The 26,243-nt window shown below is 33.0% G+C and overlaps 2 protein-coding genes and 2 non-coding genes across 4 annotated transcripts; 2 read left to right on the plus strand and 2 right to left on the minus strand.

The window, feature by feature from the left end:
* The first annotated feature begins 68 nt into the window (after positions 1 to 68).
* LOC133173216 (uncharacterized) lies at positions 69 to 5,692 on the plus strand. The gene is made up of 8 exons (XM_061308174.1): positions 69 to 203; positions 2,612 to 2,778; positions 2,979 to 3,190; positions 3,316 to 3,359; positions 3,463 to 3,573; positions 3,690 to 3,738; positions 4,722 to 4,954; positions 5,068 to 5,692. The coding sequence occupies exons 2-8, from the start codon at positions 2,614 to 2,616 to the stop codon at positions 5,340 to 5,342; spliced, it is 1,089 nt and encodes a 362-aa protein (XP_061164158.1). The 5' UTR covers positions 69 to 203; positions 2,612 to 2,613; the 3' UTR covers positions 5,343 to 5,692.
* A 4,341-nt stretch (positions 5,693 to 10,033) lies between these two features.
* LOC133173923 (uncharacterized) lies at positions 10,034 to 12,861 on the plus strand. The gene is made up of 7 exons (XM_061308986.1): positions 10,034 to 10,195; positions 10,763 to 10,956; positions 11,049 to 11,119; positions 11,207 to 11,320; positions 11,411 to 11,459; positions 11,765 to 11,979; positions 12,093 to 12,861. Exons 1-7 carry the CDS (start codon positions 10,034 to 10,036, stop codon positions 12,371 to 12,373), a joined length of 1,086 nt encoding a protein of 361 aa, XP_061164970.1. The 3' UTR covers positions 12,374 to 12,861.
* Positions 12,862 to 18,004: 5,143 nt separating this feature from the next.
* Trnai-aau (transfer RNA isoleucine (anticodon AAU)) lies at positions 18,005 to 18,078 on the minus strand. The gene has a single exon. It is a non-coding gene; the product is annotated as a tRNA-Ile (tRNA).
* A 7,912-nt stretch (positions 18,079 to 25,990) lies between these two features.
* On the minus strand, positions 25,991 to 26,064 carry Trnai-aau (transfer RNA isoleucine (anticodon AAU)). The gene has a single exon. It is a non-coding gene; the product is annotated as a tRNA-Ile (tRNA).
* Between the last annotated feature and the right edge of the window lie 179 nt (positions 26,065 to 26,243).

Raw genomic sequence — 26,243 nt, forward strand, 5'->3', positions numbered from 1 at the left:
ATACTAAAAATAATACAGTCATTACCCAATTACTGTGCTTCCGTAAACAATAATACTAGTATTGTGCAATCTTCGAACCTTCGAGAACAGTTTTGTATACGACCAATCCTATATCTTCACGAGGGATTTCATCACCCAAAAACAATGAACGGACGGATTTTGTTTACTCTCTCTTCAGTCGTTCTATGGGACAGACCTGACAGGTCAGTTTATTTTTATTGTATATTTACCTACATGTTGTGATACATATTTAAACTCAATCTATGATGATAAATATGCTGACATTTAAAAAAAATACTCCATTTAAAAAAATTCTTTTTAAGTTTTAATTATAATGCTCAGTTAGGCATTTCCTTTATTGGACAGTTTGACGAAGTATCAACAGACAGTACATGATTTAAATAGTTAATATAAAGCTTTAGTCTTCAAAATATTATTGTTACGTGTTTTAATATGGAACGCCATAGCTGCCTTATGTAAGGTGATTTTATTATATTCTGTGGGTCTTTTATTATATGCTGTGGATTCATAATTATATGCAGTGTGTCTATTTTATGCTGTGGGTCTATTATATGTTGTGGGTTCATAATTATATGCTGTGGTTCTTTTATTATATGCTGTGGTTTTATTATTATATGCTGTGGTTTCATTATTATATGCTGTGGGTTTATAATTATATGTTGTGGGTTTATAATTATTTTCAAAAAAAGTGGCCCCCATCAGCCGCTTACCTCAAATCACTTGACACTAATCTAGTGTTTCGACGGTGCGATATATACGAGGTTTATGATTTTGATAGTTTATCAATTAGCTGCAAATCCGCCATCATCAGGAGCCTATTTGCACATTTGATATACAGATTATTCAATAAATTAGGAGAAGAGCATATCACTCAGATTCTTATTGTGTTTAATGACACAATAGGTTATTCGGGGAGGATTGTAATGCAATCCTTTTATTTCTTAGAATGTGTATTTCAATAATTTATTATCCCTCATCGCACATGCAATAAACTTGTTTCAAATTTCATTGGTATAATTTTATGTAAGCGAATTTTGCATACAGAATGGGGTCCCTGACTTAGAACCCATCGAATATTCATTATTCAGTGATTTATTTGTAAATATTTGCATTGAATTCAAATATATCTGGGATAAATCTGAGTAATAACTTAGTTCTGCTGTAGACGGGGCTTAGACTGAAAAAAACTATTGTCAATTTCTCTGTAAGCCGTATCAACGGCAGCTATTAGCTCCTCCAATTGCATACATGTAAAGTGATGGTGCATCATAGCTGACCAGCAAGTACTTGCTGTGTGGTCGCAGAAGTTTACTCTTCAGTATGAAGTCTGAGCTTTTCGTAAAGTCTGTGCTCAAGTTATTTATGCACAATGAATGATTAAAAAATATCGTCAATACAGTTGACTTCATTTTTCAGTAAGTGCCTTTTTTGAAATGTAATAGGCCCTCCTTGAAAAATCATGGTATTTTGCAGCATCTATTACTTATAGTGGAATAACAGATTTCGGTTTCAAACTTGTATATTTTATGGAGTAGATATAATCTCTCCGTCCTCGTGTTATCTGCTTTGTGCAGAAAACTATAAGTAATATCATCAACTACACACGTTGCATTCATTTCAGCAATGCGTTCTTCAAGATGTTTTAAATTGGGATACAAAATTCAGCAGTTATATATTTTGAATTTAATTGGCGTTTATACGGTTCTCTTTAATTTATTCGATTAGAGCATGACCATAGTGAAATAATTGAGTCAGCTTTTTTGTAACTGAAGTCATTGTGTTTTAGTAAGTTCCTCCAAAGCTTTTTGTTCAAGCAAATCTAGATTGTCAAAAGACTTTCACTGATGACAATTCAAGTTTTGTTTTGTCAAATTACGTAGTATGGAGTCATTATAATTCTGGCTCAAATTTCAGTGTTCTCATTAGGATCATGGACATGTATCTGTATTCAACTTTTCAACAAGCTCATTGAAAAACGAATGTTGTGACTTTGGCGAGGGCCCTTTCGTCAAATATATTCATCATCAGACACTTTCTTTGAAAATTAATGAAGTATACCTCAGTATATAGTTTTGAAACCACAATATATAATTATGAAACCATAGCATATAATAGAAGATGCACAGCATATAATTATGAACCCACAGCATATAATAGACCCACATCGTATAATTATGAACCCACAGCATATAATAATATACCCACAGCATATAATTATGAACCCACAGCATATAATAATAGACCCACAGCATATAATGATAGACCCGCAGCATATAATAAAACAGCTAACATGAGGCAGCCATGGCGTTCCATATTTTAACTACCAAGAGTTGCATCTCTTTAATGCACATGACGGTGACTCATTATATGTATTTGACGTCAATGTATATCAATAAAAAAATGTTTGAGGCTTTAAAGAAAAAAAAAGAATCATTGACAAGATTTTGTCGAGGAAAGAAGTAAAATCGACTTAAACATTTTTAAATAGTTAAAACTCTGACATTCTGATTGTCATTTTTTTTATTTTGGTTTAAACATACCATTAATTGTCACAGACATTAAGTTTATCTTCTCTAATTCCTTACCTCAGCAATGGCTCCTATCCTCATCCTATTGACATTGTCAATGGTGACTGTAACCACAGGAGGAGCAGATGTCTACTGTGATATGGAGAACAATCAGTTTTATGTGGAACAGTGGGGACAGTGCAAAGATTGTGATAGATGTCCAAAAGGATACGGACTGGATATAAAGAGAGTAAGGAGGTTACTTTCCTATCCAGAACCTCTGAAATTCTATCTCTCTCTTTATAGTCGTGTTGTATACATTAAACTAACATAATGAAGGTAACATACATCATATACAAATTCGTCAATAACCTTCAAATAAAGATGTACGTAAGTTTAATTATTAGTTTTTGGAGGAATTAAAAAATAAACATTGATTTATCATTTCAGAATATAAATATTGACCCAGTTCACGGAGCTCTCAGCTGTAGAGGCTGTGTTAAATGTATAGACGGTGAGACGTTTGAATCTGTTATCGGATATGGCGAATGTAAGAGCTGTACCAATTGCAAAGTACAGGAAAAAAGTATTGCAACACCTTGTACAAAAGAAAGGGATACAGTCTGCACCAGGAAATTTGTAATGAAGGAGAGCCAAACTCCGTGAGTAAGATTCAATAACACTGGCTTAGAAGTTCTTTTTAAACAATTCATTGGTTTTGTTATTAAAAAACCTTTAAATTGTTTAGTTTGCTTCAAATAACATCAAAACCAATTTCTCTCAACAGTGTTGAAGACAACAATGGTGTTCAGAACAAGGGATACCATACGGGTATGTTTTATGAGTAAATTGACAGGAATGATACATCCATTACAACAAAGAGGTAAAATAAATATTAATCTATGATGTGTATAATTTTGTAATTTTTTTTTAGATCTTGACCCTTTATCTACAACAGTTGGTGCTGTGGTGGTTTTTATCTTTGTTGTTCCATCAGCAGTGATACTCGTCATAATGAGGAAAAGATTAAATTGTCGTAAACAAGGTTCAGGCAAAGAATATCATTTTCAGAAATAACTTAATTATGCTTTTTTGAAACAATAATTGATTATATATATATATCAGTATTCAACCATGATTTGAATATGATAAATTTTTCAGATTCGTCAATGTCCGACGACGTTGAAGAAAATGACAGACTCGGTAAAAAGTGCGTATCCTTAATTATGGTTATACATGTATCATGAAAAAAATTTAAAATTCACATACTGTATAGGGGGAAATTAACTCGCGGTGTTAATATTCGCTATATTCACGGTGTTAATAAATCCGTGAAATCAAGAAACAGTGAATTAGTTTTCAATAACCTCCATGTCTTATTTGGAAATTTTAGAATAGACTTCGATAGGTATATATACGTGCAGTACATGGTCATTTCAGTAATTACGAGTAGTACTTGTCATTCAATTATTTTAATTAGCACGCTTTACTTTAATTCAAATCTGCAGATAATAACCTGTATTTGTTAAAACGCTGTTTTAATAGCCAACACTACATGTTTCATGAATCAAAACACGTGGGTCATGGGTTTTGATAACCCGTGCGTAACTAATGTGTTACCTGCATTATCATGCGTAGTAGTTTTTATCGTCATTTTGGTTTTAAAAAATCATTCAAATAACTATCGAACTTGCTGAAGATGTGGAAGGATATTATATCGTCGACATACATTAACACATTTATTATCGTCCAGTGATATTTCGCCGCGGTGTATTATCCCTTCGGAAAGAAGATCTTGGGGTGTACATGCACTCATCGTAACAGCATATAGGAAAGTCATTCGACATTTATAGTCAAGGACTTTTAATAATTGCACTTATATTAATTAATCGTAAATTAATTATTAAACCGAACTATTTTATGTAAACCAACCCTGTTTTTCGTGAAGTGAATACATAACGCTGATTAATGTCGTTCTAGCTATGATACGGATTAAACGGATATAGACAAGGGAGGTAACTTTTATTATATACCGATTCCGCGAATTCAACAAACCGCGATCGTGCCAGAGGAGAGAAAAACGTGAAAATTACAACCCGTGAAATTAATCCCCTATACAGTATATGTATTTCGAAGTTAAAAGGATATAGAAAAAAAATCATAACACTCAAAAATATTTTTTTCAATCGTTAGAGATGTTGAGTGTGATCCCCCTACCTGCAAAACCGAAATGGAAACGATCAACTCATCTGAATTGGAGTGTGAAGCAAGACCTCTGACAGAAAGTGAACGGAATAAAACGAACAAGGAAAGAAGACGGCCGTCTGATGTTTCCATTGATTTCCCCAGCAATTTTTATTATGATTTAAAACATCTAGATGATAATGATTTAGAGACAGATACAGAAGAACAGAAATCAGACCCAAGTAAGTTGTCAAATCTTACGATTAGAATAATGTATGGAATTTTGTTTGTCAGTTGTAAATGTTTTTAATATTGTAAAATAAAATCTTATAAACATGTATACTATTAATTACAGGATTGAATGAAATTCCATCTGACAAAGAATTACAATATTTATGTCCACATATTGCTCATTGTAATAATTATGCTCGTCTTGGTCGAGAGTTGGGAGTTGAAGACAGTGAAATAAAGAGAATAAAAGAAGAACAGCATGGCGACCTCCGAGAAACAGCTTTTCAGACACTAAAGAAGTGGAGAGAACTAAATGGACAATTAGCAACAAAGTTTAAACTTCAATGCGCACTCGCAAGAATTGGAATTAATGGTATTTCTTTAGTTGATGATCCATGATATGTAACTTTGTTGCTTTGGTGAGATAAATACCTACCCAAGGTAAGGAATGGTGTTCAGGGGATTGCCGAAACCCTAATCTGGTTCCAGCTCCAGGTTCAAAGAACAGGTTCAGGTTCCTCAGGCTGACACAGCAATATGGTACCGACGGTGTACTTGTTATGTTTTGTTCATGGTATGCAATAGGTTGCATGCAGTATACCTTAAACAATTTAATTATACATGTATATACTTGAGAAAGAAGATAAGGGAAATTTCATTGTTGCGTTTTTTTTTCAAATATTTGTTACACATGTATAACATGTATATTGTCAAATTAATTTTTGTTGCAAATAAATAATACAACTAAACATATCTTTGTTATTCTGACGAATGCGTTTTTAAACGAGACATGTACATGTAAAAGATTCTTACAGGAAGTATATATGCTTTGATCAAACAACGGATTGTTTACATGTAATTGTCATTTGAGTTGAAAAATTAGACTTGCTAAAGTCTCTCTGTTCATTTTCAGTGCTCCCTTTAATACTTTTTGACAATACCAAATATATCATTGGGTCGTATGTTGACGGACATATTTCATGCCAATTGTTAGGCCTTTGTTTATATACTAAATTTCAGTACGGATTATTCCTTCCACCTGATCAATACATATTAAGCTCACGGTGGGTTTGACCTGTCGACAGGGGATGCTTACTCCTCCTTGGTACGTGATTCCACCTCTGGATTTTCAAGGTCTCCCTATTTTAAGCCCTTTCACAGATATGTTTTTGTTGTGGGTTTCTAGAGATCGATCAATGGTCGTTAACTTCACCTTTTTTCATTTAATAATATGGTTGGGAGCAGAGATTCAAATATCCCGAACACAGTAAAAAAAAAGTCTACATCTATTTCAGTTGCTCTCTTAAATAGTTTTGACAATGCCGGCATTATGTTTGATAAGATTTAAACATGAAATAAGGTAGAGAGCAGAGATTCGATTTTCCGAACTCGATAAAAGTTTGAATAAAAATTCAACAAGTAGATTAAAAAATAAAAACGAGCAAATCTAGTGAAAAATCTTAATCGAGGAATTGAATAAATCACGAAACAGGACCTGGCGACATTTATACTTTCGTTTGTGTTATTTATAGCTACGATCATTTTTCTGAAGATAATTGTAGATCAATCACGATTAGTTACAGATACAGCTTAATATAGTGCTTAATTTTAACGAAAGAACATGAAAAATAAATGATCACAAGAAAGTAAATGTCATGGTCACATTATTTTGCAGAAAGGAAAAAATGCTCACACTGGAAGTACAGAAAAAAGATTTTGAATTGAGGATATAGTCGTGGTTACGATTTTATTTATCTGATTTTTTAAAAATAAAAATTAAATAATAAAAAAGAAAACGAACAGTGATCGATCTCAGAAACATTTTAAACAATACAAATTTGTGAGCAGGTCGTAAAACACGGAGACCTGTAAATTTCAGAGATAGGATCAGATGCCTAGGAGGAGCTGTTGACTGGTCACAACCACCGTGAGCCCTATTTATTGATCAGGTAGACGGAGTAGTCCATAGTCAATTTAATATACAGATAATGGTCTAACAATTGGCATGAAACATGTCGGTCAACTTATGATCCAATGATAGGTTGTATTTGCAAACAAGGTTATTATGATGACCATAAAATTCTCAAAATGCTGACTTTAAACGAGGGTTTTTTTTTTACATCCCTATTACGTCAGCTTATGTGTCAGTTGCCTGTCTCTATTTCAAAATTGAATGTACTCGGAGTATGCTCTTGCGTATCAAATAAATTGGGAAATAAAAACACCATATGCAGATGACAGTGGAATATTACTACATAAATAAGGAAACTTGACAATGGAAAAGCTGATGTCATATCGTTTGTCATACAGTTTTGTTGTTAGTTGGTCATTATCGCCTGTAGTCAGTTAAAAGTAAAAAAAAAAAAAAAAGATGTGGCAGACTCTGAGGAGTCTTTTATTTTGAGTTCAGTGGGATATAACGAGTCGAATTATAAATGAAAGTAACTATTGTTATTTGATAAAATGTCGTTGATATATCTGAATGTCGAGTTGAAGGCTGCAGCAAGTATTTCCTTCTTCTCATGTAGAACCGTCCGTTCACGGTAGCTCAGTCGGTAGAGCCTCGCTCCGTGATCGGGAAGTCGTGAGTTCGAATCTCGGCTGTGACTGACCTAAGTCGATAAAAAATGGGTAGCAACTGTTCCTTCGCCATGCGCTCAGCACTTTGAAGTGAAAGTTGCGGGTCCTTCGGATGAAACCTTAAAACCGAGGCCCCTTGTCACGGCAGGCGTTGGCACGATAAAGATCCCTCACTGCTCATTGGCCCTGAGTGCCGAGTAAAGGTCAAAATTTGAAGCCCTTCACCGGTATATGGTGACGTCTCTATATGAGTGAAAATTCTCGAATGGGACGTTAAACAACATACAATCAATCAATCAATCTTCTCATGTAGACGTTCCTAAATTTTGCTTCATAGGAATACAGAAACAGGTCTGCTAATAATGGAGCACAATAAGTGCTCTCCAAATTCCAATAGATTGTTGGAAAATCTTGTTTCCAAAGACTACATATAGATGTTGTCAGTGAGGAACTCAAGCATCCCTTCAATATTAACAGCAGACTACTTGTGAGTAGGATCAGAATGGTTTTTAACAAAGTAATTTTGGAGATGACCAATCTCAAGATATTAAAATTTCTGAGTTCCGTTTTTAATGAAGAAGCAGTTGTCTATTATATCAAAAAGCCTAGTCTTTAATTTATCGCGAGAAATGGTTGTATAAAGAGAAAAGTAGTCATACGTTTTCATGTTACTGGCTTTTGAAGAAAATTTTGATTGTATATTTTCTAACTTTTTTTTTAGTTTTTGAGAATCCATATTTGATTGACACCACTTCTTAAATATGCTGTAGCACAGTACGTCTCCTTTAAAGCAGTTAATATTTTTTGTGAGAAATAAAGATAGGGGCTTGGTAGAACATTTTCTTGACCATGCAATGTATCCTTGTTTTAAGAATTTTTCTGAAGTTTAGGAACCCAGTATAGGTAGGATAAATAACTTACGTTGACTGAAATGTTAAAATTATTAAAGACTGAAATGTGATATTGAAGAATTTCATTCTTTTAAAGTGAACTGTGGGTATTTTGGATTTTAAGATGTAGAATTAAAATCAAGTTCTTCTAAATTACAGTTGTAAAGCCTTGTTTAGTGGAACCAAAAGATACTGTTCATGTAGTCTTTCTATCATGTCTATCACCTCCGGTTTAGAGAAAGAAAGGAAAGATATGGTTCGCATTTGGCCTTTTAACTTTCTGTATTAAAGTATTAAACACATGCTTCAATTGTATATTCTATATCCCCAATAATAACTATAATTATTTTAAACGCATTATTCACCAAAGTAGATTCTGTAATTGTAAGAAGTGGAACAAAATCACAATGAGACTGTGAAAAGACAAACTAAAATCTAATAGCGTTTCTTGATATTTTCTTATTTGCAAATGACAAGATATGATCAAGTTGTATTTAATTATTCTGCATTCGAGTGCCCGATAAAAATTTGTGACGTCAAAGTACGTAAAAAGTAAGTCACCATTGTATACTCACATGCATATCGGATTGATAAGAAATGCATCAGGCGATGATGTTATCAGGAAACTGTAAAAACATGACATTTGACATTTACATGTATTTTCAGATTCTTAATTATCTATGCATAAAAATTCATAAAATTGTTCCAAAATTCTTTATTTTCTAAATTTCAACAATTAAATGATTCATTGGACAAAGTTTATTTACTTGCATGGTATTTTACATTTATATATTTTAAACAAAAATGTAAATACAATACCTGTAATAAATATAAGTATTTTTCAAGTGTATTAATGTCCTTGACTTTTCTCTTTAGAAAGGTGGATTGCATAGCCAGACTATGCCTTGACTCGTGTGTCATACTGTTGATCATATAGTAAAAAGAGTTACTCTACCGTGACGATTGACGTCATGTGCAATGTAAATATTTTGCAGTCTTATGAGAAACGCGCTTAGCTCAATGTGCTGGCTAAATTCCAATGAATATGGTTTAGACCAATCACATTTCAACACGAAGAATAATATGAACAAAACCATGATGTATGATGAATTGTTAGTTGTTGACCAGCTTACTGTACTCTGGACGAAATGTAGCAGGTACAGTTACTTCATTGTTTATATGTTCCCTACTTTGGCTGACATTTTTATCAACACTGTACTCTTACAAATTATTATGCTATCAAGCTTGCTTGAAATATATTCTGTTCCTTCAATATTTATTAGTAAACATGTATTACTATAAAAGAACTTTAATTTAAAAAAAAGGGTCAAGAGTTACATCCCTTTTATCAACCACATGCCGGTGACTCACCCTGTGACGTCAATGATTCTTTCTAGCTATATTTTACATTCGGTCATGTTACTTGAACACTTTTTACATAGCTGTTTGAATGAGGTGAAGTGTTCCCAAGAAATTTCTGTTACATCTTACTTGCTTAAACCTCGAAAAACTTTTAATCCTTACATTTATCTTATATATTCAGATATTATATTATTTTAATACTTATTCTCAACTTCTCAATACTTTATAGAATTAATATGAAATTTGTTGCTTTCAGCAATGGTTTATTTCTTTATCATATTGTCACTGGCAGCCGTGACTGTCATCGGCGGAAAAGATGTTTACTGTGATATTGAAAACAACAAGTTTTATGTGGAACAGTGGGGACAGTGCAAAGATTGTGATAGATGTCCAAAAGGATACGGACTAGATGTAAAGGAAGTAAGAGATAGACTATAGCTTGAAAATTTACAAGTTCGTAACGCTACTCCACTAATGGTGAAGAACACATTGTTTAAAACCATTTAAAATATTTTTGGGCAATCAAAATTATTTCTATGTCTTACAACGTACAAAGTTTCAAATAGATTTCATAAATAAATACTTACATTTCAAAATATTTTTTCCTTAAGATTCTTTGCAAATTATAGAAAAAGTTAATGTTCTCATGAACTATCATGGGATGAGTAAGAAAATTTCCATTGTGATGTGATTAAAGTCAAAAACTAGTGCAAACTTTTTTTTTAAAAAATTATCGTTGAATGACAAAAATATGTGGCAAGTCATCAGAAAAATAATGTAAATATAAGATATGAATTTAATTTTTGAGAATTCAGGAGGTACATGAACTACAACGCTTCACGCCTGCATATTTATCATGAAGCGCTAACGCGCTTCATGAAATATGCCGAGCGTGAAACGTCGTAGTTCATGTCCTCATGAATTCTCAAAAATTAAATTCATCTCTTAAATGACTTACTATTTCTTGTATATGTGTTGTTATGATAGGACGTAAGAATAAGTCCAGTTTATGGGGCACTTTCCTGTAGAAGATGTTTGAAATGTGTTGCTGGGAATACCTTTAAATCAAGGATAGGCTACGGCGAATGTGTTAGGTGCACAAACTGCACAGCAGTAGGGAAAATTGTGGCTAAACGTTGCACTATTGAATCGGATACCGTTTGCACCGGGACAACACCAGTGTGAGTTTAAGTTCATATAAAGTTCTTATAGCATCAATCCCTTCGTATTTTCTGAAATCCAAGATTTTTTTCTAATGAAATATCTTTTACAGTGTATTTCAGCAACAAACAATTTCTTCTGAAAACGACAACAGTGTAAAACACAATAATAAGGAAAAGACAGGTATAAATATAATATATATAAATCAAAATATTCGCTCATAAAGAAAATGTCCAGGCATTTTTTAACTATGTATTTTACTGTTTCTAGGAAGTTTTGACCAAGTTCTAACCGGGATTGGTGCGGGGATACTTCTATTCTTTGTTCTTATATCAGTGTTCCTGATTATAAAGAATAGGAAAAGGTTGCCATGCTGCAGAAATGGTAATATTTAAACTTATCTTCAAATTATTTATCTTAAGCATATATTTAATGTTACCTGTTTAATTTGGTGTACTTTGTATTTTTCGGCAGGTCCCAGTTCGTCTGATGACATCGAAGAGCAAAACGGTTTAACTGCAAAGTGAGTAATACACTACTTGGTTCATCCAATGAACAGTTTATTGAATAAATAATTACACTGATAACCATGATTATCAGTCTATATTTGATTGTGTTCAAATCAGAATATATTATAGGAGAAATAGCACTTGGAAATGAACTACAACGTGTTCTATTTTACCAAAGTATAACTTCAATAGACGATAGTTTATTTGTATGTAATGTATGTTTATTAGAGGACAAAAAATGAAGATCTGACAAATAATTACAGACAAACAGACTGCGTTTCCGCATGTTAGTATTGCAAGAAAGGGTGGCTCTTTTCAGGAACGCTGGTGAATACTTCCGTACCATTGAAACTGAGGTTGAGTCCGTACCTTTAAAATCCATCGGATCCGTAGAAGTATCTCCAGTTCGTGAGCGACAACACTCAGTTGCATCCGAAGACATGCCTTCATTAGACAGCAACTTTCACTATCGTTTGAACCCCTATCAGGATGGAGAAGAAATTGAAACCGATGCAGACCAATTACCCAATCCTTGTATGTATGAAAGATATAAATTCTCTTAAAAGAATTCACTCGTAAAATTCCGTATTGATTTAGATATCTATCATATATTGTAGAGCAAAGCTTTTTATTTTCTTTATTTTCAGGGCTTTATGAAATTCCTACAGACAGAGAGCTTCAAAGAATTTGTCCCCACATTGCTCATAATAACCACTTTACTCGGCTCGGTCGAGAATTAGGAGTTAGGGATAGCGAAATACAGAGAATCAAGGAAGAGCAGAGGAACGATTCCTTAGAGGCAGCTTTCCAAACTCTGAAGAAATGGCGGGAAATAAATGGAAACTTAGCAACAAAAATGGTTCTTCAAGAGGCGCTAAGAAGGGTTGAACTCAGTCATGTACATATGACTTTGGTTGATGATGCTTGATCAGCTGTGACAATGAAATGAATAGATAATGCTGAACTCGGGTATCCACGTACCCAGTTAATGCCTTCCACAGGTATACACATGTAATATCGACCCAAGGTATACACAGAAAATACCTACCCCAGGTATACACATGTAATACATATCCCGGGTATACACATGTGGTACCGACCCAAGGTATACACAGAAGATTCCTACCATAGGTATACACATGTAATACCTACCCAAGGTATACACATGTAATACCTACCTCAGATATACCTCCTTTATAAGTGATTCAGCGGGAAAACATTGACAGATTGAACACTCAGACGTACACAGATGATTATGCATGCAAATGTGTATATGGAGGGATTCTGAATTGGTTGTATCCAAAAAATCCACGATCTTATGTCGCGGCAATACATATGCTACACTGTAATAAATTGACATTAAATGAAAAACAGTACTGTTAAAAAACTGAAGATTGATAGAAATTACTGACAGAATGTGCGTTTATAAATTTAATTTTGTTTCAAATAAATATTTTTCCAAAAAATATTCTGTTTCTTTTTTAACTACACAGCTTAGTCTGGGAAATCTGAACCTACCAAGGAATTTACTAAATCTTCCCGTTTGTAAATTTGATTAACCACAATGAATTAAAACTAGATAGGCGTCCGCCTCAATGGAAATAGCGTGGGCGACTGTACTTAGGGATTCATTGATTAAAATATGACACCTGTATTCTGTTTAGGTGAGAGAATTTTGTACTTGCGTTAAGGATTCTTCTCGGCATTTAATATTAATGTGTAGTTTAAGTAAGACTTTTATTTAAAATTCAGACACCAGTTTTAACTTAAATCATTGTAAGTGAAGCGATAAAGAAATGATTTAAGTTTAAACATTTGTAATGGCCCCATCAAAGTTGTTAATCAGGTAAAAATTGTCAATACCATACTACACTTCGTAGAGGTAATACTTTTAACATACATTGAATTTATTAGATATCAGACTGTCAACTGATCGAGTTATATCACGATATCTATAAGACCCGAAAATTCTCCAGAACCACAGGGCCAATTTCAACCAAACTTGGCACAGAGTATTCTTGGGTAAAGGGGATTCAAATTTGTTCAAATGAAGGGCCACGCCCTCTTCCAAGGGGAAATAATTATAAAATAGTGAAAAATTAATGGCATCTTTTAAAAATCTTCTTCTCAAGAAGCAATGGGCCAGGAAAGATAAAACTCATGTGGAATTATCATCAGGTAGTGTAGATATAAGTTTGTCCAAATCATGACCCCTGGGGGTAGGGTGGGGCCACAATGGACGATCATAGTTTTACATAGGAGTATATAGGAAAAATCTTTTAAAATCTTCTTCTCAAGAACAACAGAGCCATGATTGGTCATTTTTATGTGAAAGCATCCTCAGGTGATGTAGATTCATATTTGTTCAAATCATGACCCCCGGGGGTAGGGTGCGGCCACAATGAATGATCATAGTTTAACAAATGAGTATATAGGAAAAATCTTCAAAAATCTTCTCAAGAACAGCAAAGCCATCATTGGTCATATTTATATGGAAGCATCCACAGGTGGTGTAGATTCAAATTTGTTCAAATCATGACCCCCAGGGGTTGGGTGGGGGCGGCGATGGACAATCCAAGTTTTGCTTAGGAGTATATAGGAAAAATCGTCTTCCCAAGAACAGCAAAGCCATGGTTGGTCATATTTATTTGAAAGCATCCTCAGGTAGTGTAGATTCAAGTTTGTTCAATTCATGACCCCTGGGGGTAGGGTGGGGCCACAATGGATGATCAAAGTTTTACGTAGGAGTACGTCATATATAGGAAAAATCTTTAATGTATTTAGATGCTTTTACATAATTTAAGGCACCTTCTTTTATATAATTGATATTATTACGACAAGTTTTATCGACTTAAAAAAATATTGATTTTAAGATATGTGATCAAAGCAAGATATTTAATCATATCAATATAGTAATATCGATATGTAAAAATAAAGATATAGTTATATAGATATAAATTTATGAATATTTCAGAGAAAAAGTGAGAAAATATTGCTATTGAATTAACTTGCAGGGGCGGGAATTCTAATGAATCTTCACTTCACTCAGGATTCAGTGAAAGCTCCTGTAACATGTATTTGCTATTGTTTACGATTATAGGCTGTTACAGATTCAATAATATTTTCAAAAAAGGAGATAAAGAGAAATCAACAGTTAGATCATAGGTGTAGTCATAGGGGGCTATATATTGTCATTATAAGCACTTTTGAAGAGGGGGAGAGGCAAGAGTATCTTTGTGTCCCTCCTCCAGCTTTTTTTTTTAAACCTGAGTATATATATCCAATAATAACAAAGAATACTCGCAGTTGGATAATTAAATCTCTTTTTTTTTTCTTGTCATATATTTTATTTGCCTGACCCCACCCTTTCCCTCTTTCAACTCTGACGAAGCTTATGCAGATTGGCTGCAATGAAGCACAGATTATTTTACATTATTTTAAGTAATTAGAAGTTACATGTAGATCTGATGTGCTGATATAGTCAATTTTTATCTGATATATATATTCTATCATGATTCACTGCTTAATTTTTTGGAGTTGGGGGGGGGGGGTGCAAGACTGTGGAGATTCACGTCTATGTGGCACATCCTATGTTTACCACAGAGTGATAAAACATCAAGTATTTACAGAGTATATATAGCCAGTGTCATTTTTATAATATTTTATTTTCTACTTTCGCTTCATCCATAAATAGGACAAGTACTAAATGTATTTATGAATGGAACATTGAAACGATGGGAAAGGGGGGAGCTGTCCTTAATTATTTTAGTCACAGCATATTTGTTTTGCATCCAATGCTAGAATATAATTCTTATTTCAAAGGGAGTTTGATGATATTTATTTATTAATAAGAAAAAATTATAAATTATTACTAGACATGCATATACTAGTAGATTTCATTTCTCATTAATCAGAATGATTTGATTAAAATTTATATTTGCTTCAATGGGGACAATCTAACTGATCACCTCCCTCTTCTTCTTTAATTTGTTTTTTTTTCTATAACCATACAACAAATATTTAACACTTTACACATGACACCGTGACGTTATACATCAATCTAATTAAAATTAGATGTTAGATCCGCTCGCATACTCTCTACACTAACTTAGTGTAGCGAGTATGCGAGCGGATCTAACATCTAATTTTAATTAGATTGCGTTGTACATGTGCCGTCAATAAATCTGAGAGATGCGACGTTTCATTATCCCGCGCCCGCGAAGTTAGTTGGAGAATAATATTTTCAAACTTTTCCCCTAGAAATACTAGCATATTTATATCAATTTAACTCTTATGCATATATTTTTATTGTGTGTGTCGAGCTAACTACATCGATATCTTTAATTTTCATGCTTAAATCAATATTTTTCATATCGATATTTTTAAGTCGATATACTAGTAACTTTTAGCAATAAAATCCATCACACAGAAAAGACGCTTTAAATTATGTGAAAATACCCAGATACAAAACAACAAATGAATGAAAATAAGAAGTCATAACCGATTATATGTTGGTAAGACAATAAATAGATAGACAAGTGTATAGACCTTTACGCTTCCGTAGACATTTGATAGTCCCCATCGTAATGCTTTAGTGGAAATACTTACGCTGTAGTAAAGTTTGTTGGCTTCATTAGAAAAACAATGTACTTTGTCGTCATATTGTTTTGAATGACAATGAATCATTTATTTACGAATATGCAATTTATATACACTGTATGTATGTTCTTTTCTTGTCTTTAATTTTATGCCTCACGTAATTATACTTTCATTTCAGGCAGGTCTATATATACTCGAAAAATGTTTTGATTGACAGCAAACATTTCCTTATCTAATGATTATTTATTATTATAATAAATATTATTTTATTGATATTAATTTTTATTGTAAGATTGATAGAAATGTGAAAAAAGCTTTCACTGTGGAGGGCATCAAGTTTAAGACATTTCACTAATTAACCGAAGTAAAGATGTAGCACTGCCGAAATTACACTTATCTATGTTCATACAAACAGAAATCATTCATCAAATATACAAAAAAATATTTGAAGATTATCTCTCATTAAAGCCGCAGAGAGTTGAGATTAAAAAAGCAATGACAATGTAGAATTGTTTTGAACAAAGAATTAAAGACCACGGCCAGATTGATTTATTGATTGTTTATTTGTTTTACGTCCATTTTGAGAATTTTTCACTCATAAGAGACGTCATCAAATTTAAATTTAGAACTTTCCTCGACACTTACCGCAATTCAGCAGCGAGGGTTCTTTAACGTGCCTATTATGAAACAAACCTACGTTTTTAAGGTCAAATCCAAAAGATCCGTGATTTTCACTTATAATGCCGGGCGCTTAGTGAAGGAACAATCACTACCTATATTAAGTACGTCTTTGGTTTGACGCAAAACTGGGAACGAGATTCGAACCCGGACCTCCCGATCGCGAAGCAAGCATCCTAGCACTAGACTTCTGCGACTGGTATATCAACCCCAATTGAAACCTAAAACATTCACCTTAGTTCCAAAAACTTCCTTTAATTAAATCAGATTCTATCTTTTCATCTGTGGAAAGGCATAATTATATCAAAACATGTAACATAATCCTCATACGGACAAACAAGGAAAAATCCATATGTACATAATTTTTGCCGGGCAAGGAGAAGTACATGTAGAAACTTATCCGCCCTTCGCTATACTATGATATATGGAGATAACGAACAGTAATCAAGCTCTAAAGTCCATTGAAACAGTACAAATTGGGAGCAAAGCAAACACGGACCTCTATAGACATCAGAGGGGGATCAGGTGCAACGGAGGAGTAAGAATCCCCTGTCGACCGGTCACACTCGCCGTTATTCAATAATGTCCCCCCTTTTGAACAAATTGCTAACTCAAACTTTAAGACATGATTAATTACTCAAATGCACTACTTCTTCTTACGCCTTTTCAATAAAAAAGAGTTTTAAACATGTTTGAATGCAAATATGGTGAAGTATAGTCCCTTTCTTGCAGTAAGAATCATGTTTTTATATAAGTGAATCGTCTTTTTGTATTTTGCTTTCGCATCTTTGTGAGCCAGGATCTAGTTTGTATTTAAAAGGAAATGAAATATGTGTACGTTGGGAAATCAATATGGTACAATCTTAAAATAGTATTCATAATATTAAGAGGTAAACATCGTGTATTAATTTGAATATATATTGTTAATCATATTTTGAAGAAAAAAAATAACTAAAAATGATATTTTTGAACATTAAAAAGCTTTTATGACAATGTAAACAGCAACAAAAATATTTTGTGTAAAATTTTGACTAGTATGATTTTGTTAACATGAAATATTTTCTAAATATTAATACCAAGTCAAAAACGTTGCTTGTATGACATTGATGCCATAAAAAATCCCTAAAATATAAAGTAAAAGTATCTTTAGTATTATACAGTTATATTCACTTCTGTACTTAGTCTTAATAAGTCTTACTAATACTGTATATTAAATCTTATTAGTTTGGTTGCAATTTTATATTGAAGAAAATTAAGAAATGGAATCGGGAAAAAAAAGTGCTGGCCAGTGTGGGGGTCGAACCCACGACATTCGCGTTATTAGCACGACGCTCTAACCGACTGAGCTAACCGGCCACTTGTTTGCGCAGTAATGTTAATGTAGGTGTAACTTATAGAAATTCACATATTTTAAAATTGTAGACACTAATAATATAATTATAATATTCAATTCAATTTGTTTATTTACCAATTAAGGGCCCTGATGGTGCAAAAAGAAAGTACATTGTAAATTAACATTTATATAGAGTCATATACATGTAATACAATATACATATATACATGTAATACAATATACATACACACAAGAGAGAAAGAGTTGCATGATTGATAGGAGAAAGACATAAAAAAGAAGGAATACTCCAGATAGTTTTTATACATATACATAAATTCTGCACAAATAAAAATATTTGTTTTATATATATATATATATATATATATATATATATATATATATATATATATATATATATATATATATATATATATATATATATATATATATCATATATGCAAATTTACATATTTATATCATACACATATTAAAGTGCATATTTTTTGCATAATTTATCATAAAACAGTTCACATGCCTCAGACTTGACTTATGGTAATGCTTTTTGTAAAAATCTTCCAAGAGAATTCAAAATATCTAATTCCTCACAATTTAGAATCCAGAATATTTTTTGTTTATCAGGCAATTTTGTAAAATGTTTTACTTTAGATTAGATTAGGTTAAATAGGTCTACTCTTTCCTTCGTGAATTTGCTACAGTGAATTTAGGAATGACTCTAATTCTTGGCCAAATTATTCGAGTATAACCTGGTTTGGGTCAGTTTACGCTTTATAATCCGCGAAGCGGATTATAAAACAGCGTAAACTGACCCAAACCAGGTTATACTCGAATAATTTGGCCAAGAATTAGAGTCATTCCTTATAATTTAATTCTAAAATCATTACAACAACTGTGGATGTAAAATTTCGTTGCTTTTTATTAGTTCAAATTTGCCGCTCAATAATACAACCCTAGTAACGGAAGTGAAGGGAAGCAAGGGGAGGTAAAAACTGATACATAGTCCTAGCAGCCATGTTTTTTGTTTGCATGTGGTAAGATCCGAGTTACTGTTTGAAGCTAAAGGTACATCTATTAAATCTGGAATTTTCCATGAATCCGGAGGACTGGAAATGAGAGCATTGCATGGATACAGACGATTCAGCTGGTTGTCAGGGGGGTGTGTCCCCATACCAAACCAGGTTATACAGAAATAATTTGTGTTCCTTTTTGGATATTAACCAATCAGAGGCTAGAATACAAACAAAATTAAATTATTAAGGAAATGTTCTTCATCTTCAATTTGATTAAGCATACAATTTTTACATATTCTTTCTGTTCTAGGTGTGTTATTATATCTGCCTAATTCTATAAAGAGTCTATGTGCCGTTACACGTAATCTACAAATTGGCTTTCTGTATTCAGGTTTTAATAAAATTAGATATTTTTCCAGCCTAAAATTGTACTTCAGAAACAAATAAGTGACAAGTTTACCCTCTTTTATTGTTTCATTTAAGTACTGCCAATCCATAGAGTATTTTTTTCTGGGATTATTTTAATGAAGTTACAAATTTACTCTTAGTATATGACATAATGTTTGGAATATCAAGAATTCTTAGTAATTTTTCTATTGAGGAATACCAAGTTGTTCTTTTGGCGAGATGAAGTTCCTTACTACATTTGAATGCATCTTTTAATAAAGGAAAATCTGATGTTAAATTTTCTAGTCTGTAGCAGTATTTCAGTAATCTGTTGATAATATCATAATGTAAAGGATATCTACCCAGTTCTGAAAGAGAAGCATGGTTCATACTTTTCTTATTCAAACCTAATATAGTTTTACAGAATTTGACGTATAAATTTTCACCTATAAAGTTTTTGTAGCATAGTTGCATCAATACATCATCAGATTGCTTTATTTTTGAATTATTAACATTAAATACATGTAATATAATATGATAAAATTATATGTAAAAGTACTATGGTTTCTATGGTCGATTCATAGAAACTTGCACAGTTAATTATTGGTTTTCATTTCAAAATTAAAATATTATTTCGGAGTCTTTGTCGATTTCTTTGATGCCTAACTTGGTATACAGATTTTTGTCGTAAGGCAAAATTGTCCGTGGGCACCTGCGCCTGTTTCATTAAGTATGAGTACAATTTTTACCTTAAGATAACAACTTAATTATCGTTTTAATATTAATAAGAAAAGGAGGGATTGCAGGGAAAGGGAATACTTATATATTATAATGGTGATAAATTAAAAATATATGTACATCTTATCGGTTATCATGCTGTGAAAATTGGATTTACCTCCATCTAGAGAACCCAAAATTTACAGCATGGTATAAATATTTGACTGGACTGACAAAGCTTCGTGTCAAAGATCTTTTTAAGTTCTATGTGGAATATTTGCATGTCGTTATGTAATATTCCCTTCTAATACTTTGTCTGTATAAGTTGAAATTGCTGATGTGCCATGTGATAAATTTACTTTTACCTGGATAAATGGTTAGATAACTGAAGACAGATAACGGTATTAAAAGAGTTTTTAAAATAAACTGATAGCGGTTCATTCTACGTATCATGGATTTAACTATACAGCGTAGTTTGGGAAATCTGAAACTAATTTACTTCCGTTTTGCATTTGCTCGATGGAAGTATAGCGTGGGTGTCATTACTGAGAGATTCATTGATTAAGATACGACACTGAATCTTCGAGAGATTTATGTACTCGTGTTCAGAGGTCTTATTGGGGTTTAAAATAATAAAAAAAAAGAAACAGTATACATTAAATAATTTATCAAAAAATTGTTAATTTATGGAATGTTACAGTAAGAACAAACGTAGTGGATCGAAAATGAATTATCTATTTAAACAATTAGGATTCGCGCACGAAAGTCAGTGATCTTTTTTTTTTAAGTTATCAATATCAAAATACTATGTAAAAACTTAATAGCTATAACGTACTTTGAATTTATTTGAAATCGCCTGATATGACATAATGTTTAAATTTATCCAAAGACCCGAAAATCAGACGATTTCAGGCAAGGTGAAGGTAACAATTTGCTTGTACAAAACTCAGAATATCAGTAAGCATATTCTTAGCAAGTACATATGTATAGTCATACAAAAAATTATTTATCATTCTATATTGTATATATACGTAATAAACTAAAAGAGTTTTCAATGGGTTTACTTTGTGAACATTAAGACCTTTTTTTCACCAGAGCATTTAGTATTGCATACAGAAGGCAGGTAAAAATAGCAGACATGGCGTGATGTCTGAATTTGTCAGCGTTTTTTGTTTTAGTATGGAATTTCGGTTAATGATTCATGTGATACGTATATAATTATTCAGATCATTCTAAATCTATTGTCTTTTGCGCGATAAATTTTCTGAGCAGTTTGTTAATTAGTGAAAAGGGTGAAAATATCGAACATTCATGCTTTTTTCTCATATATTCATCATTATTTCAGTAAAATTTCCACAGAAAAAGAGAAAACAATCTCCATCATGACGAGCAATAAAACCTGTGTTTTAACACTCAGGTATATACAATGTCTATGTACTAAATATCGAATATTGCTAATTCAAAACAAAAACTAATCATATTAAATCATTTTAAGATTTTTGTTGGCGTCTGGGAGAAGAAGAACTAAAATGTCATGTCACAATCTCTGTGCCAACGTATCTGAACCATTTAAATGAAGTGTAACAGTTATCAAAATTAGAAGATATGGAAACATCTCCGTTCAGAAAGTTGTGTTGCTTTTATAATATTCAATAGCCCTTATCATATTTGATTGGCCTCTCGCTATATCTGAGGACCCTTATACAAAGCCGCTCACTTAGTCACTGTTCAGTGTAATCTATCGTCACCGGTGTAGATGGACGTATGCTTATACAGCACTCGGTAGCGACAAAAAATAACTGAGTACTTTTTCATATGCAGGAGAGTAAGATACCAATGAAACTTACAACAGTTGCACAGGTCAGTGCAGTATACAAACAAACACAAATACGCGTTACAATGAAATGTAAACAAAGGTAATGCAAGATAACCAGCACGAACAAGGGTCGCCATTCCACGCCGATACCCGTGACAATAAAGCAGTCAGGTGTAATGAATGCGAAAAGTATACCCCGGTGCTGATATCGTAGATAGAAATATCGAAAATGGCGTATGTCCATTAACGATTCGTGTTCAGCTTTAATAGATAATACTCCAAGTAACTCATATATTATCTAAGGGCTAAGTACAAACACAGACGTATTCCAAAAATGAATTGTTTATATATGCTTCTGTAGAGGGAGAGATAACATACCACAATTATGACATAATAGAAATATAGAAGTATCCGAAAACACGTCGTCGATTCAAAATGTTAAATGACCATGATCATGAATACTTAATTCAAAAGAGTCCTATATATGTAGAACTCAAAAGACAAGTTCATATAATAGACATGAAATATATGTATTTATATTCAAGTATACCTGTACAAATTACATTTATTAGAGACTCGCGGAACATTTATCATATATTCTTAATTTGTTTAAGAGTAAACTATAACCTTATAATTAGCCTCCCTCAAGGTAGTTACAGGGGGTCAGGTGTACCCCACTCAAAACATTTTAATAACAAAAAATTAAATAACAAATTATGCAAAAAATTTCTTCTTAAGATTTTTTCTAGCTTATTTGCTCCTCGCTGAGTTGTGAATTGAATTCCTCCAATTAAATTTCTTGATTTAAGTGATGGAGCCCCCCCCTCTCCACTCCAACCAACAGTCACTTCAATGTGTCTATAGATGCCTCAGTATCTTCTTTCTTCTCGATTTCTATTGAATCATTAGGTTTGCAACCATTATGAGAATCTTTAAAAAAAAAATAAAAAGGTTTTTTAAGTAGAAAGGCTTTGTTGTGCAATTGATACTAGTTTTGGATTCGTTTCTGTAGTTTCCTATAATAGCCTATCGAAATATGCAAAAATATATGAAGACATTTCATTACTGATATTGTCACTTTATTTGTCTCAGAAATTCAAATTGTTTTCCCAGTCCTTCGGATGAGACCGTATAAACCGAGGTCTCGTGTCGCAGTAGGTGCTGGCACGAAAAAGATCCCTCACTACTCAATGGCCCTGAGTGCCGAGTATAAGTCAAAATTTGCAGCTCTCCACCGGCAAGTGGTGGCGTCTCCATATGAGTGAAAAATTCTCGAGAGGGACGTTAAACAACAAACAAATTACCGTAATGACCAAATATAGTTATTCTCGCAAAAAACTTAATTGAATCAATTTAACAAGTGCAAGAGAAGGGAATTAAAGACCTCACATATATACTTCACGTGATTAATACAAGATGGACGCACGGATTTTTGCTATGCATTCTTTATCTGGATAAACGGTGGAATATGGTACAAATACTTCACAAATGATGGTTAACTTTCTACCCAAGCAGTTCCAGTTGTACATTTAATGCCTAGAAATAAAAGGAAAAAGGATAGAGTTAGTAGCAGCAGCGATTCTCAACAAGACCCCAAACATTACAGAATCGGAGTTGTGATCACCGGGACACTGATTCGGTATTGGTGCAAAAGGAAGAAAGTCTCATTTCTGCTCTAGGGGACAGTGTCTCTGAAAGTGTCAAAATAACGGATGTATCTCGTCTACCTGTACGATTTGAAAACAAACCCGGTCTTGTAAAAATCAGCTTCCGCAACAAAGAGGAGAAAGTTCGCGTGTTGAGAAACAAGATGAAACTGAAAAACTGTGAGTCTTATAAATCAGTGTATATAAAAGGTAGCAAATCCAGAATCGAGCGTCTTATTGAAAGCAATGCACGTGCAATACTCCGTTGTCTTCCGCAAGCGCAGAACAGATCACTCCGGGTGGATGCTAATGGACGCATTATAAACCGTAACCTAACCCAACAAATTAGCCACGAAGTCAATGAGGCACACTCGTAATATTCCCGCCGGAAAAGATCCTAGGAGTGTCTTATGTACAGAGTGAGATATATATGCGAGTTGTGATAGTGGTGGTGTACTATTCATAATTTAAGATTTTCATTGCGCTTTGGTTCACATTCTCATACGTACTCCACTGGACTAGAATGATAAAATCCACTGGACTTTCTCAAATCAACAACGACTTACACTGACTGTATTCATTGAAGAAACTTTACTTCAAATGACATTTACTATGAATAACAGTAAAGAATTCATATTTTTGAAAACCGTCTATCTGGATAGAATAAACCAGGCAATTATTCAATATATTAAGATCACGAGATGTATATTAGAGCTGGATTGTGTACAATATTTCTTATAAGGTGACATATGGGCCCAACGGGCCGGATGTTTGTATTCTGATACTAAGTATTTTTGTACGGTCGTTCATGTTGTTTAACACATGTCACTATAATAAATAAACACTACTACTATAAAAACAAGCATTCTGAGAGTATTCATAAGCAATACTAGTCCCCTACCGGCAAGTGTAATCTGGTTCCCGTTAAAAATTGTAAATGCCATAATTCTGTCAAAAATTAATGAAGCGGAACGAAATGTAAACTTGATCTATAACTAATCAAGGTTAAGTCCCATACCAAAAATCAGCTCTATATCTGCAAGCGTTTAGAAGAAATTGTGGAAAACCCTTAAAAATTAAAAAGGCCGTAATTCCGTCAAAAATCAATGAAGCGGAACGAAATGCAAAGTTGATCTGTAACTCATCTAGATACACTCACATACCAAAAATCAGCTCAATATCTGCAAGCGTTTAGGAACAAAGTGCGGAAAACCAAGTGGGACAGACTGACAGACAGAGGGACAGACAGACAGCTAGTCAGACAGACGGACGGACAGACGCAGAGGAAGCTTAGTCCCCTTTGGTTTTACCGGTAGGGGACTAAAAGACTTAAGACCCCCAACCCCTATAGATAGCCTTGCAAAAATAGTCACAGTACATATAATTCACTTATAAGGCGTAAACATGTACAACGGGCTGGAGATCATCCACAATCTTATGATTCGACCCCCATCTTTGGTCAGGGAAGGGTTCAGAGAATTACCATGATTATTTCAACCAATTATTAACGGTAAAAAAACAACAAAACACTTCCATATCATCATGTAACTTATTTATGACAAGCAGCATAAAAGGAGTTAAGTTTAAAAAGCTTTGAAAGCATGATCGAATGACTTGAATTAATTATTCAATTTCTGATAGAATTTCCCCCCTTTTGAACAAATTGCTAACTCAAACACTTAGACATGATTAATTACCCAATTGCACTACTTCATCCTACGCCTTTTCAGTGAAAAAGATTTTTAAACATGTTTGAATGCAAATGTGGTGAAGTATAGTCCTTATCTTGCAGTATGAATCATGGTTTTATATAAGTGTATCGTCTTTTTGTATTTTGCTTTCGTTTACCATACGCATCTTTGTGAGCAGGATCGAGTTTGTATTTACTCATCGGATGCCTAGCTCGCGAAGATGTTCGTTTAAAAGGAAATGAAATATGTGTACGTTGAGAAATCATTATGGGTTCAATCTTAAAATAGTATTCATAATGTATAAGAAGTATTCATCGTGTATTAATTTGAATATATCATTAATTATATTTTGAAGAAAGAAAATAACAAAAAAATTATATTTTTGAACATTAAAAAGCTTTTATGACAATGTAAACAGCAACAAAAATATTTTGTTAAAATTTTGACTAGTATGAATTTGTTCACATGAAATGTTTTTTAAATATTATTACCAAGTCATAAACGTTGCTTTATGACCTTGATGCCATAGAAAAACCTAAAATATAAATTGAGTAAAAGTATCCTAAGTTATATTCACTTCTGTACTAAGTCTTACTAATACTGTATATGAAATCTTATAAATTTAGAAATTGAATCGGGATAAAAATTGCTGGCCAGTGTGGGGGTCGAACCCACGACATTCGCGTTATTAGCACGACGCTCTAACCGACTGAGCTAACCGGCCACTTGACTGTGTTTATGTAGGTATAACTCATACAAATTTACAAACTTCAATGCAATTGTAGACACTAATAATATCATTTTAATATACATGTAATATAATATGATAGAATTATATCTTAAAGTACCATCGTTTCTATGTCGATTCATAGAAACTTGCACAGTTAATTATTGATTTTCATT

This window comes from Saccostrea echinata, unplaced genomic scaffold (genome assembly GCF_033153115.1).
Source record: "Saccostrea echinata isolate AGI-Se365-2 ecotype Australia unplaced genomic scaffold, CSIRO_AGI_Sech_v1 ptg000056l, whole genome shotgun sequence".
Taxonomy (NCBI): Eukaryota; Metazoa; Mollusca; class Bivalvia; order Ostreida; family Ostreidae; genus Saccostrea; species Saccostrea echinata.